Consider the following 13,408-nt stretch of genomic DNA (forward strand, 5'->3'; position numbering starts at 1 on the left):
CGCTCAGGGAATGGGTATGGGGTGCATAATAAATAAACTAAGCTTGCTGTGTTGGAGTTCCGAAACACGAATGCAGGGCTGACGCCCAACCCACAAATTTGAAAATGAAGATCCGACGACGTTTTGATCCGAAACGTCGCACTTTCCCCCTCCCCCCCCCCCCCGTCTCATGATTCTCATCCCTTATCCCGACCCCTTCGAAGTCCTATATAGGCGTAATGGCTTGGCGCTTCCCCCCCCCCCCCCACCCTCCTGATAGATCCTTTCCCTTCCCATACTCTATTTTCACGTGTGTGTGTGTAAGTTGGGGGACATCTCTTCAGCAGCTTTAGTGTAAATCTCCTCCTGTAAGTAATCAACAAAACATGGCGCCAAGTCATCGTCTGCAACACTGTTGTTACTCTCCATTGCATCCTTGATAAGAACACTGTTTCCCAAAAACGGTGGGTTTTCTGAGTGGAAGAAAACGTATGTCTGGAAGCTGACTTTAACCGCCCCAAGCTGCGCGCGCATTGACCCGAGGTTATATAAACTAATTTAATTTTCCATTATTATTATTATTATTATTATTATTATTATTATCATTAGCAGTGACATAATTCAAATAATTTATCAGAATAAAAATATATTCGAAAACGGTAGGCTTCCGAACGCTATCATCTGCGGCTGTGAGATCCAAGTCCATTGATCGATCCCCGGCCGCTGTGTTATTTTTTTAAATAATGTTTTCCCCTTAAGTCAGATGTGACCTTCAAAATTCTCTGGACACGAGGGAGAGGGTCGGTGCTACCCAATCCAAAGGCATCAAGAGATGTCTTGGGTACTGGTTCGAATCTACAATATTCAGGTTGAAAGAGCTATAGTTCTCCAGTGTTAATTGTTTTGACCTTATCTTGGTAAAGTCACGTCGATCTGATTACTTTGTCGATAGATTTTAACTTCTTTAACTTCATATAAAATTGTCTTAATATATATCTTCTAAGCACAGTGTTCTACTATTATTCACAATGCCCGAAACGCTTTGCGTAATAGTGGCTTTAGGCATTGTATGTACTAGCTCTACCTATAAGTCAAACAATCCTTGTAAATATTTATTGCATGTATGTACCTTACCTAAATAAAATTGTATTGTATTGTATTGTATTGTATTGTATTGTATTGTACAATAATGGCAACAAGATGTGAATCCCCATAAATACATCTCAGAACAATTGTTATTCCTCATTTCTTCAGTGGTTCGGTGTAGTTGTAACGCTTCTGTTGTGTACGTGAGTGTGTTGACCGCAAGAACTGGAGCAAGGTCAATAGAGGTGATGAAGGGGTGCTTCGACGCCATAGTGAAGTGACTTAACTCTCTTATTGTGCTCAATTCAAATTGGATGGGAAGATAGGGTAAAACATAATGTTATTCAAAGCATTTTAGCTTAGCAATACCTCATTATTTCATTTTCAGTTTAGATACAGCCATACTGGTAGGCCTCAACAGTTGGCATACAATATATCACATAAAGGAAGCTGCAGACAGGTTTATCCCGGCCCAAAAGGTGACAAATGAAAAGTGCCAGAAGAATCTGTGGTGCAATCACGAATGTAAGGAAGTGAAGCAATTGTGTACAAGAACATGGAGAAACTACAGGAATAACAGAACCCCAGAGAGCAGGGAGAGATACCAGAGGGCCAGAAATGATGAGTACCTCAGATTGAGGAGAGAAGCAGACACACGGCATGAAAAAGACATAGCGAATGAAACCAAGACCCAATCAAAACTGCTCCACAGCCACATCACGAGGAAAACAGCTGTGATGGAACAAGTGATGAAACTGAGAAAAGGGGGAGAACAGACACAGAATGACAAGGTGGTGTTTGAAAAACTCAACAAGAAATTCCAGGTCTTTACAGTGGAGCAAAGAGATGCCCCTGTACTGAGAGAGGAGTCGGCGAACCAAGCAACCTTGGAGGAATTTAAGCTCACGAGTGATGAGGTCAAAATGAATAGATTGGAGCAGAATGTGACAAACGTTGTTGGGCCTGACGGAATCTCACCATGGATACTGAAAAAGAGGGTGAAGAAGCACTAAGTGTGCCACTCACTATGGTGTATATCAGGTCACTGGAAACACGAGACTTACCGGAAAGCTTGAAGACGGCTGATGTAGGCCCAATATACAAAAAGGATGACGGCAAGAAGCACTGAACTATACTCCAGTTTCCATAACTTGTATACTAAGCAAGGTGATGGAGAAGATCGTGAGGAAAATGCTCGTAGAACATCTAGACTCAAGAGGGAAGGAGCTTTGTAACACACCACCAGCATACATTCAGGGATGGCAATTCGTGCCTCACAGGCTTAATAGAATTCTATTACCAGGCGACAAAAATAGGCAAGAAAGAGAAGGGTCGGCAGACTGCATTTTCTTGGACTGTCAGAAGGCCTTTGACACAGTACCCCATAAAAGGCTGTTACAAAAGTTGTTGAAACAGTCAGGAGTAAAAAGGTAAGGGGCTCCAGTGGATGAGGGAGTATCTAAGCAACAGGAAACAGTAACTGTGAGGGGAAGTCATCAGTAGCGAGATATCACAAGCGGAGTCCCGCAGGGCTCTGTACTTGGACCTCATCCTGTTTCTGATACAGTATACGTAAACGATCGTCCAGAGGGTATAGACTCATTCCTCTCAATGTTTGCTGATAATGCAAACATTATGAGAAAAATCAAGACAGAGACCACAGGACTGACCTAGACAGACAAGAGGAATGGTCTAGAAAATGGCTGCTAAAGTTTAACTCAGTTAAGTGTAAAGTAATGAAATTAGGCAAAGGGAGCAGGAGGCTGAACACAAGGTGCCATCTGGGAGGTGAAATTCTGCAAGTTAAATAGAGAAAGATCTTGGGGTAGATATCACACCGAACCTGACCCCAGAAGCCCACATCAAAAGGATATCAGCATCAGCATATGCTAGATTGGCCAACATAAGAACTGCCTTTAGAAACGTGTAAGGAATCATTCAGGACTTCGTATACCACTTATGTCAGACCAATCCTGGAGCATGCAGCTGCAGCCTGGAGTCCATACCTAGTTAAACACAAGACAGTTAGAGGAGATTCAGAGGTATGCCACCTGACTAGTCCCAGAACTGAGAGGTATGAGCTACAAGGAAAGGCTACGGGAGCTAAACTTCACGTCCTTGGAAGACAGAAGACTAAGGAGAGACATGATTACCACCTACAATATTGTCAGGGAAGTTGACAGGGTGGACAGACAAATTATTTAGCATGGGTGGAACACAAACGAGGGAACACAGGTGGAAACTTAGTACAGTACCCAAATGAGCCACAGAGATATTAGAAAGATATTTTCAATGTCAGAGTAGTGAACAAATGGAATGCATCAGACAGTGATGTGGTGGAGGCAGACTCCATACAAAGTTTCAAATGTAGATTTGATAAGATCCCAAATAGGCTCCAGAATCTGTACACCAGTTGATTGATGGTTGAGAGGTGGGACCAAAGAGCCAAAGCTCAACGAGGGGTGAGTACACAACAAAACCTAAACAGCCGTTTCTTGTGAATCGTAATATTCATCCTGGCTTTCATAAGGTATCGTAGAAAGTTACTTTCTCCGTGATAGGAAGTTATTTTTGTCAATAAAAGTATGTTACTTTTTGTCAATGATGGCAAGTTACAATTGTCATTGCTAGTATGTTACTTTGTCAATGAAACACGTTCCTTAGATTTGATTGTTTAAATGTTATGTCGAGAACAACTCTGATAGGGTTTTGTCAAATCCTTGCACATGAAGTACAATAATATTTATTTAAAAAACATAACTCTATGAAAACAAAAAAAAGTTATATATAGATTACATAACAGAGGTTTTCTTTATTCCTCATAAATACTGAACATATAGGTAACATTATCCATCAAGAGTACATCATACAGTACTCATTTTATAACACTTATCTCACCTACTGGAATTGAAGATCATAGTATCCAAATGACATTGTAATTCTCAAAATACAATAATGTACTGTATTACAATAAAAATTATTTTTCCTAACAATAGTAATAAAATCAGATTAGAAGATTTAATAACAAATTAGATATTAAAAAGTTATTGAATTTAAATCTTTCTGGAATTTTAATACTATATTATAAATATACTTTATTAAAGAAATATACTGCAGTAGCTTCCCACAAAAGAAAAAACCACAGTTGACAAATAACTAAAATCCTTTATGAATATTAAATGTAAATATCATTATCTTCCGTATAATAAAAATAACAAATCTTTAATTTTCAATATATATTTTTCAGAATTTTCTAAGCATTTTGCTATTTTCTTAGATTAAAAATTGCAACAGTGGACAGGTACCAAGAACGTGGATAGTGAACATTAAGATACATCTATCATTCACTGGTGGTGGCACGTCTCTCAATGAAACGCTCTTACAACACACATTTATGTATACAGTAATACATCAGACTGGTATTTTCACAAACTATGGTTGTGTGTGTGAATCCAAGTATAGTTACCAGATGAGAGCTATACTCATGGTGTCATGTGTGTATGTGCATGTGCACATACATTTAGTGTAAAGCACATTTAGAAACTGAAAAAAAAAATTTGTATATTATAATATCGTGACATTTGTCTGACTACTTCATGGAACTAACCTATAAAACCTGGCACGGACATCTTTGTAATGATATATTAGACCTCATCTGAAAAAAGAACCCAAATATTTTTTCATACATCATAATTCAATTTGCCTTTACCCACCCACTGACATCATCTCATTCATTAACAATGTATTTTTTAAGACAGAATTTTGTTACTAACTTGCTTTAAAAACCCTTTCACACTTCTCAGTATGCCTTTTAAGAGAGATCTCACACACTTGCAACATTAGATGACAAAATTATACATCACTGGTTTTTAGGAATATATACATCCAAGTACATCAATAAAACAAATAACATTTATTGTTTACCCTCATAGACTTCTATGTGGGGAAAGATGGCCTCTTCATACTATAGTAAAGATAAATTTGAGATCTAATTACAAAACGTTCATATATCCATACTATATTTGCTCTACTAATTCTAACACACTAGCAAGAAAATTTATATTAAAGTAAAGAAAAATCACAATTCTAGATATTAGTTATTCACGAAGTTGCAACAGAGTGCAAGTTGATACATATGGCATCCAGTAAGCACGTTTAAATTCACATTTTACATTTTACAAACATTCCTTTGGGAGAAGTAATAAACAAAAATATCCCTCAAAACATATCCATGGAACTTGAAGCGGGCATGAAAAACCAAACAAAAGCAATTAATACATAACTGAGAGCTTAAGCACCTTGCAATCATGAGAGCATATAAATTCTGAGGGGTTGTGCATCGGGTTGGCACAGGAGGAATTATGGAGCATATGGAGGGGGTTTCTCATAAGGATCGTGAGGCGCCGATGGTGTCACTTCGCCAGGTATTGCACCCTTGTGTGGAAGTCCTGGAGCCTCGGGGGCATACTGGCTCAGATAGGGAGGTGCTGGCTGCTGTCCTGGGTAGGGACCTTGGTAGAGGCCTGCAGCTGTTGGCTGGTATGCTCCTACAGGTTGTGGGTACTGCCCTGGTTGCCCTGCTACTTGTGCTTGGTAGGAGCCTGGTTGTACTGGGTATGGGCCTTGTTGTCCTCCAGCTGGCAACTGGTATAGACCTGGTTGTCCTGGGGCTGCAGATGGGTATTGGCCAGGTGCTGGGTAGGAGGCAATCTGACTGCTTGCAACATAGCCAGCAGGCGGTGCTGCCGTGGTGGCATAGGTGGTGATCTGTGTGCCGGGAGGATACTGGTATGCGATAGAAGAAGCCACTGGGTATGAACCAGGTGGAGGAGAAACTGTTTGGGTAGTGCTGATGACCCGGCCTTCGGAGCCTGCTGTGTAACTCTTATATGCACGGTGGGCTGCATAACACAGCCAGATACAGGCAGCTATGAAGACACCTGTAACCAAGAAAAAATTAATACATACTAACTCACAATGAGAAGTACATTTAAAAAGTATGAAACAGACAAATACAATCCCAAAGAGCCCTACCTAGCATTGGTGGGGTCACAGTAGAACACACACAAATAACCATTTCAAAATTATAATTTGTACAATAAAAGAATTCTGACATAAATTAGACTATTATATTAGAGCAAATAGTTTCTTGTATTATTTAGCATGACCCAGTAAAATCTGTACCCCTCCCCCCCTGTAATACAGAGCTTATCACAGGAGGGCTGATATTTTGCAGTGGAAACTGAGAAAGGTTAGGAATATCAACGAGTCTCTTATTACCACACAAATTAAATCATACTGAAAGCAGATCCATGTTACACAAGTAGAGTGCTCATAGTTCTCTTTATCCAGGTTAGCCTCTAAATCTGTTGATGAACAATGCAGAGGGTGTCCAAATTTCTATATAGTACTCTATATTATTCTTCAAAATTGTCTTATCATCCTAATTTAATGCATCATGTTTCTCCAATAGAAGTCTCACTTCTTTACTGTAAGCTTTTAATATGTTTAACAAATCTCTAACTCTGTCCATGGAGGACAGAAGAAAATGTACATATTCTGGTTAGCATTGTAAATGTGTGGCCACGCCTGTGGTAGAAAATAATAAAAAAAATAAGTTGTTTTTAGGGCTGTACATCGATTCATTTACCCCTACAACAGTAATGATTTAATTAAGATCGCTGACATATTAAGCTTCTAAATCCAATTCTAAATCTAGATTATGAAGTATATAATCAGAAATGTGCATTTTGTCTTTCATTACAACTTTTCTAATGTAAATAATGTAGTGTAATATAATTTTGTGTAACTTGATTATAAATGTGAACCTATTTACAAAGTTTATTTATTTAATTTGATATGCATGTATTCTAGTGTCTCATTCAATAGCTCAAATTTCTTCACTAATTTTTTTAAAATCTATATAGAGTTAAATACACAATATCAAGTGGGCTGCATTGATGAATGAAAGATGACAATATTTTCTTAACTTTCAATCTAGTATAAGCATTGCCAATTTTATTATTATTAACATCTTTATTGACAAAAAATAACTTCAATTTTCCCTAATTTGAGGAATTCAATTAAGTCTTACTAAAGTGAGGATAATGCTGGCATTCACTGTCACACAGGACAGAGGATCATGCAAAGACAATAGGTCTATGTCCAACGTGTTGCTGTGTGCAGCAACAAATCCCCCGTTATGTATGTATTTCATGCTCCCAATAAAAAGCAATATAAAACTACCCGAAACCTTTAATATTGATTTGGAAACAAGGTTGTTGATTTTTTAAGCCAATGACCAGCCACATAATAGACGAGGGATCCTCAAGTTGTTTGAAACATATGAGCTGCCTCGTATGAGCAAAGAGACCTTCTGCAAATTCCTGTATTCTTATGATCTTATTTCAATAGTGAGGCTTCTTTTCTGAGTACTGTATATATATAATGTGTCATTCTTAAGATGCTGTTTGGAAACTACTTCTAAAAACGTGCTACAAAAAGAGTCAACACTACCCACCGAGTCTTAATATACCCACCTTCATGTGTAACATGAAGTGTTAAATGTAACACAATGATTTATTAAAAAAATCAATTTCTACTAGAAACCTTCCTTTTATGAGCATATTATAAATATTAAAGTAATATTAACATGTTCTCAAGTTGTCGCATTCACATGTACTTTTTTTTTTTAATAAAAATGTTCATCAAAATGGTTCTAGCCAAAAATGTTACGAATATTCCAGTTTAGACAGAGTCTATTCGGAACATACTTCCATGAAGAGGATATATGTACAAAATTGTTTGCATGAACAATTATTCATCAAATCAACATCACACACTCAAACATTAATATCTAATAACATCCACCCGATTACTACATTACCTGATTTCAAAAGAAACTCTTTATCCAAAAACATAAGGTAATCTTCCTACTACACACACCTTTCATACGGCCTCTAAGCATGGCAAACGACATGGTCAAATTGTGGTGATACAATTTTCATTATAAAACACACACATACACCAGAAAAACACTTCCTACATGGAACTCTATCTGTTTTGTATAAATTACATACAATATATACTCAAATATTGCCAGCAACACCTCATGGGTTACATGGAAATGAATTAACCTTTGAATGAATGAATGACAGAGAGACAGACACTCATGAGAGCTACTCACCTCCTATAATCATCATAACAATCCCAACGATAGTGAGAGGCTCATCGTGGTCATCGAAAAAGTCACCATCAAACTCTGACTCAGAAGAGAGTATGCCAATTCCTGTGACCAGGAAGACAAACCCAGTCACAGAGAGGCAGATCGCGCATGGCAGTCCCAGCATCAGACCTCCGACCTGCACCACACATACAAGGAAACCCAGGATCATTAGAGAACATTACAACATATTAAAAATGAATTTTAATATCACCTGTCTTATGTGACTGAACAGAGGAACATAAAAGACTTATCACATATAAAAAAAAGATAAATTACATTTAAATAAATTACAATTACACAAAAAGAGAGAAAATGTTTTATCAAAACAGTCATACCATTAATAAAAATTACCCATTTCCCTAATAATGTCCAAATGGCAATTAGAAGTTCAGAAAGTAACTACTGTACTAGATAGATAATAAAGCGCAGAAGATATAAAAATTAACAGGGGGGTATATACGTCTTTCAGGGACATAAAATGATGTCCCTCAGAGACTAGTTATGTCTCTCTGGGGCAGTACTGATGTCTCATGGACTGGACTGATGTCCCTCAGGGAAAGTATTGATGTGTCTCAGGGAGAATATTGATGCCCCTCTGGGACAGTAGTGACATATCAATACTGTCTCTCAATGACAGATGTCTCATGGACAGTTCTGATGTCACACAAGGATAGCACAGAGTGGGTGGTGGTGGCAACAACAGGGTGGAGGTGGCAACAACAGGGTGATGGTGGCAATGAGATGATGGTGGTGATAGAATGAGTGGTGGTGGTGGTGGCGGCAATGAGTGTAGTGTTGGTGGTGATGGTATTGAGAGGAATGGTTGATAGTGGTAATCCATGTATTATTGCCAACATTTAACATTTTACTATCATTACTATTTTGATTTTATTACAATTATTATTAACAATATTTTCACTGGTATCAGGTATTTAGAAATCCTATAATTTAAGACCTCACAAAGCCTGGCTATAAATTATAATGAGAAGTGCCCTGCTGGATGAAGAATCTCTTAATACTACTCTCCCTTGTCCTCCCCACCATTCCCCCCTCCCCCGTCTCCTCGTCTCCCGCACCATTACTCTCTTCTCTACAGAACAATGATAGTTGCTCACAAGGGAGGAAGACCATGTGTAATGCCTTCCAGGAATGTTCTGCTGTGAAGTGCATAGATGGCATTTGTCAGTGAATTTATTGCTGACGATAAGCATGGTATATACTGGCCTTTGAATGTTGATGACAGTAAGAATGCTTGGATTATCAAGGTCTCCTTATCTAATGGTGGGGATAGCCTCGCAATCCAACCCATATCCATTGTCATATAAGATGCAATCTTCCCCTTTATCCCAGGTCATATCTGATGCAATGCACCCATTATCTTATGTAGAATGCAGCCCAACCCATTATCTCATGGCATATAGTACACAATCCATACCTTCATCAAAGTCATATAGAATACAATCCACCCCTTGATTCCATGTTGCATAAGATGCAATCCACCCTCTTATCCCATATTACATAGAATTCAATCCATCCCTTTATCCCACGTCCTACAAGGCTCTATCCACAATATTGTGGATTCCAACATTTAACTCACTTGTATTGTCAGAGCTTCGAACTCGGGCATTAAACCATAAAGCAATCACTCTGCCCACTAAATGAGATTGTTACCCATGATATTGTGGTTTACATCTTATGTAACATGGATGAACAGGTCGATTGCTTCCTGATGGAAGATCTAGGGATGGTTTAAAGTCTCAGCTGAGAACGTCCCAAGGCTCTTTCGTATTGTTGGTATCTTGGGATACTGTAGTGGTTACAGCGATACACTCGTATTCTGAATGACCTAGTTCAAACTTCCGACAATCCAAAATCTTCCCTGAATGCCTTAATTCTCTATTATAGGAATCAGGGTGCAAAGTTAGACAAGGTTAGCTCCAGCCTCCCTGAGTAACACTAAAGTGGGCCAGCCAGAGGTTTAGGGGCCCACCCAGGATTATCCCTGCAAAATACATTATATATATATATATATATATATATATATATATATATATATATATATATATATATATATATATATATATGTATATGTATATATGTATATGTATATGTATATATATATGACAGTGTCAGACCACGGAGGAAAATTGAAACAGGAATTTCCTTAAGTATTAATTAATCACTCCTTCTGAAGATGTATTAATATACGAAAGTACTTAAGGAAATTCCTGTTTCAATTTTCCTCCGTGGTCTGACACCGTCACATTTTTAATCACGTGTTTATTTTCGTGATATACATCCATATATATATATATATATATATATATATAATATAATATATAATATAATATAATATAAAATATTAGTGCGACAACACAGTACCTGTACTCCTCGTCTCCTCCAGTTAGTAGCATCACCTGCAGGTGCCGGCGTCGGCACCAACACCACCTGCTGATACCCTTCTGCAAGTATAACATGGACGACGGCATCTTAATAATATTATTCAATGATAAATATTCAGTGATAAAAATTTGCTTGTTAATTTTCTAATTTAATTTAAGCCTAACTAATTTTTTATTAATTCATGTGTGCATGTGTGTGTGAATGGTTACCTTGAGGTGCTTCCGGAGCTTAGGGTCCCCGCGGCCCGGTCGTTGACCAGGCCTCCTATGCAACAAACTTTGCAAAATGGAATCGAATATATAATTGTATGTAAGGCAATAGGCCTGTATATTTTTTCATAGTGTCATTTGCTTGGAAATAGAAGTTTAGATCATATTCTACATAAAATACTAATATAAAAGCATGATATGAATGCCCTTACATACCAGACAAAAGTTTCAGAGAGGAAAAAAGTTATCTTGAAATAAATTTTTACTTATTTAGGCCTGTGAAATGCAGTTAGGCCAGGCTTATGAATATCACTGACTTTATACAATTTTGCCTGTCACAATCATAAAATTAAATTGTAATTATCCACTGTATCCACAAGACTGAATTATTGGGTGTGTAATACAATCTCACATTGATATGCATGAATGTATAATATATTATATTACAGTATATACATTATATATGACTTCATATCACTATATAATTACGAAATTCACACTTATTTTCCTATTTCGTAATGTTCCTATTTTCCTATTTCGTAATGTCCCTCTATTCCTATTTTTCTGTAAAGCTCTAGTGATCTTCCATTATATCTGCAAGTACCTGTACTAAGATTTAATGTAGTGTACTAAGCTTTAAAGTAGTGTACTAAGCTTTAAAGGTCAGGCGAGGACCCGCCAGCGGTGACTCAGGCACCCAGCTGGAGCTGTAAACACGAGCCAGCTGTTCGCTCTGCCTTTGTTTGCTCCTCTGCTCTCATTCTAAAGGTTATTTCCTGTGCTGTCGCCTTAACCTAAATTTCCATTTGATTGTGTTATGCAAACTAGAATCCCATATGGGATACTTTTTATGCCGCCAACATAGTCCAATAGGTCCAATTGGGGAAAAAAATCAAAGGCATAGAAAGAAAGATCTTGGCCTGTTAGGCTCGCAGGCTTCTGATCTAAGTTTGTCTGCCACTTATAAAATACATCATTCTTCTGTCATTGCTCTCCTCTGTCACGATACTTACGTGTCGTAGCCATGTTGGATGGCTGGATAGGCTGTCAGATCAGGTAAAAAGGCTCCTCAGAATAGCACCATCACAGTAAACGCACAATACACACGCCTACACACACAGTCACTGAGAACCAGAGTGACGCCATTCCCATTGGAAGTAAACATAGGCTGTAGGTGCCAGTTTTACTCTTGCTTTGCTCGTTCATTCGTGTGACACCGGTACTTGGTGCTTACAGATATATTAGAGTTTGATATATAAAGTCAAAATGTATTCTATTTGTGGATCAAATGCTTTATTTTATTAAACGTTGTTTTTAATACGTCTTCTTCTAAAGAAATCTGGCATCTGTGTATTGTCATTGCTGTCACACTGCAAGTTTTTGTTAATGATTTTCAGTATTCGATATAAATAGAACTTAGAAACTTAAAACTATTGTTTCGACAAAATTTCTTAATTTTTTACAATTTTAATACAAATTTACAATGTAAGAACACGTAGACAAAGCTGGTATAGGAGCAAGGAGGACTATAGCAGGAGGCACGGGCAGTTGAACGTGCCACAGCTCGCCAGCGGGATATCTCTGAACACTCTTCCCAGCCTCTCCCATTCATCCCCTTGTCTCTCCCATCCACCCACTCGTCTCTCCCATCCGCCCACTCGTCTCCCATCCGCCCACTCGTCTCTCCCATCCGCCCACTCGTCTCTCCCATCCGCCCACTCGTCTCTCCCATCCACCCACTCGTCTCTCCCATCCGCCCACTCGTCTCTCCCATCCGCCCACTCGTCTCTCCCATCCACCCACTCGTCTCTCCCATCCGCCCACTCGTCTCTCCCATCCGCCCACTCGTCTCACCCACCCTCTCTCAGACGATCTTTCCTACTCTTTCATTTATCGTTTTGAGACTTTTTTTATTTCTCCATTTTATCCTTCGGTTTCCCTCCCATCTCCTCCATCACGCCCCCTTCCCCACTGCCTCTCTTTCAGCCTTTCCCATGCTTCTCTTTCAGCCTTTCCCATGCTTCTCTTTCAGCCTTTCCCATGCTTCTCTTTCAGCCTTTCCCATGCTTCTCTTCCATTTCTGCCCTCCTGCCATTCTTTTCTTCCCCCCACTGTCATTCGTTTATCTTTCTCTATTGCCTCTCCTCCGTACTTTCCGGCGTTTATTTCTCCTATCTCTACCTCTTCACCACGCAATTTCCCTACCCATTTGCCTTTCCCTTTCCTTCCGTCATCCCATCCATCTCCAACCCTTTCCTTACGTTGTCACCATTAACTTCCCTCCCTACCTTCCCCCTCACACAAAAGGGAAAGGTAGGGAAGGGGGAGGGTTTTACCCTCCTTCTCAAACTCTCTGAAGCCCCTTCTCTGGTACTCCCCATCAACACACGCCAAATATATTTACGATTTTCCCTGTCCACACACTTGTTCCTGCCCTTCTGTTAACCTGTGCCCATTGTCTCTCTCTCTCTCTCTCTCTCTCTCTCTCTCTCTCTCTCTCTCTCTC

At 38.8% G+C, this 13,408-nt stretch overlaps 1 protein-coding gene across 1 annotated transcript; it reads right to left on the bottom strand.

Annotated features, from left to right (window-relative positions):
- Positions 1 to 3,725: 3,725 nt before the first annotated feature.
- Positions 3,726 to 12,059, bottom strand: LOC123762279 (calcium-binding protein P). The gene is made up of 4 exons (XM_045748704.2): positions 11,916 to 12,059; positions 10,673 to 10,752; positions 8,252 to 8,426; positions 3,726 to 6,005 (listed from the first exon to the last, which is right to left on the bottom strand). Exons 1-4 carry the CDS (start codon positions 11,926 to 11,928, stop codon positions 5,425 to 5,427), a joined length of 849 nt encoding a protein of 282 aa, XP_045604660.1. The 5' UTR covers positions 11,929 to 12,059; the 3' UTR covers positions 3,726 to 5,424.
- Positions 12,060 to 13,408: the final 1,349 nt, after the last annotated feature.

Source organism: Procambarus clarkii, chromosome 2 (genome assembly GCF_040958095.1).
Source record: "Procambarus clarkii isolate CNS0578487 chromosome 2, FALCON_Pclarkii_2.0, whole genome shotgun sequence".
Classification (NCBI taxonomy): domain Eukaryota; kingdom Metazoa; phylum Arthropoda; class Malacostraca; order Decapoda; family Cambaridae; genus Procambarus; species Procambarus clarkii.

Coding starts and splice junctions, on each gene's coding strand:
- LOC123762279 (XM_045748704.2), bottom strand. Junction 8,427..10,672: donor GGAGGAGACGAGGAGTACAG/GTACTGTGTTGT, acceptor TGTGTGGTGCAG/GTCGGAGGTCTGATGCTGGG. Junction 6,006..8,251: donor TGTTATGATGATTATAGGAG/GTGAGTAGCTCT, acceptor TCTTGGTTACAG/GTGTCTTCATAGCTGCCTGT.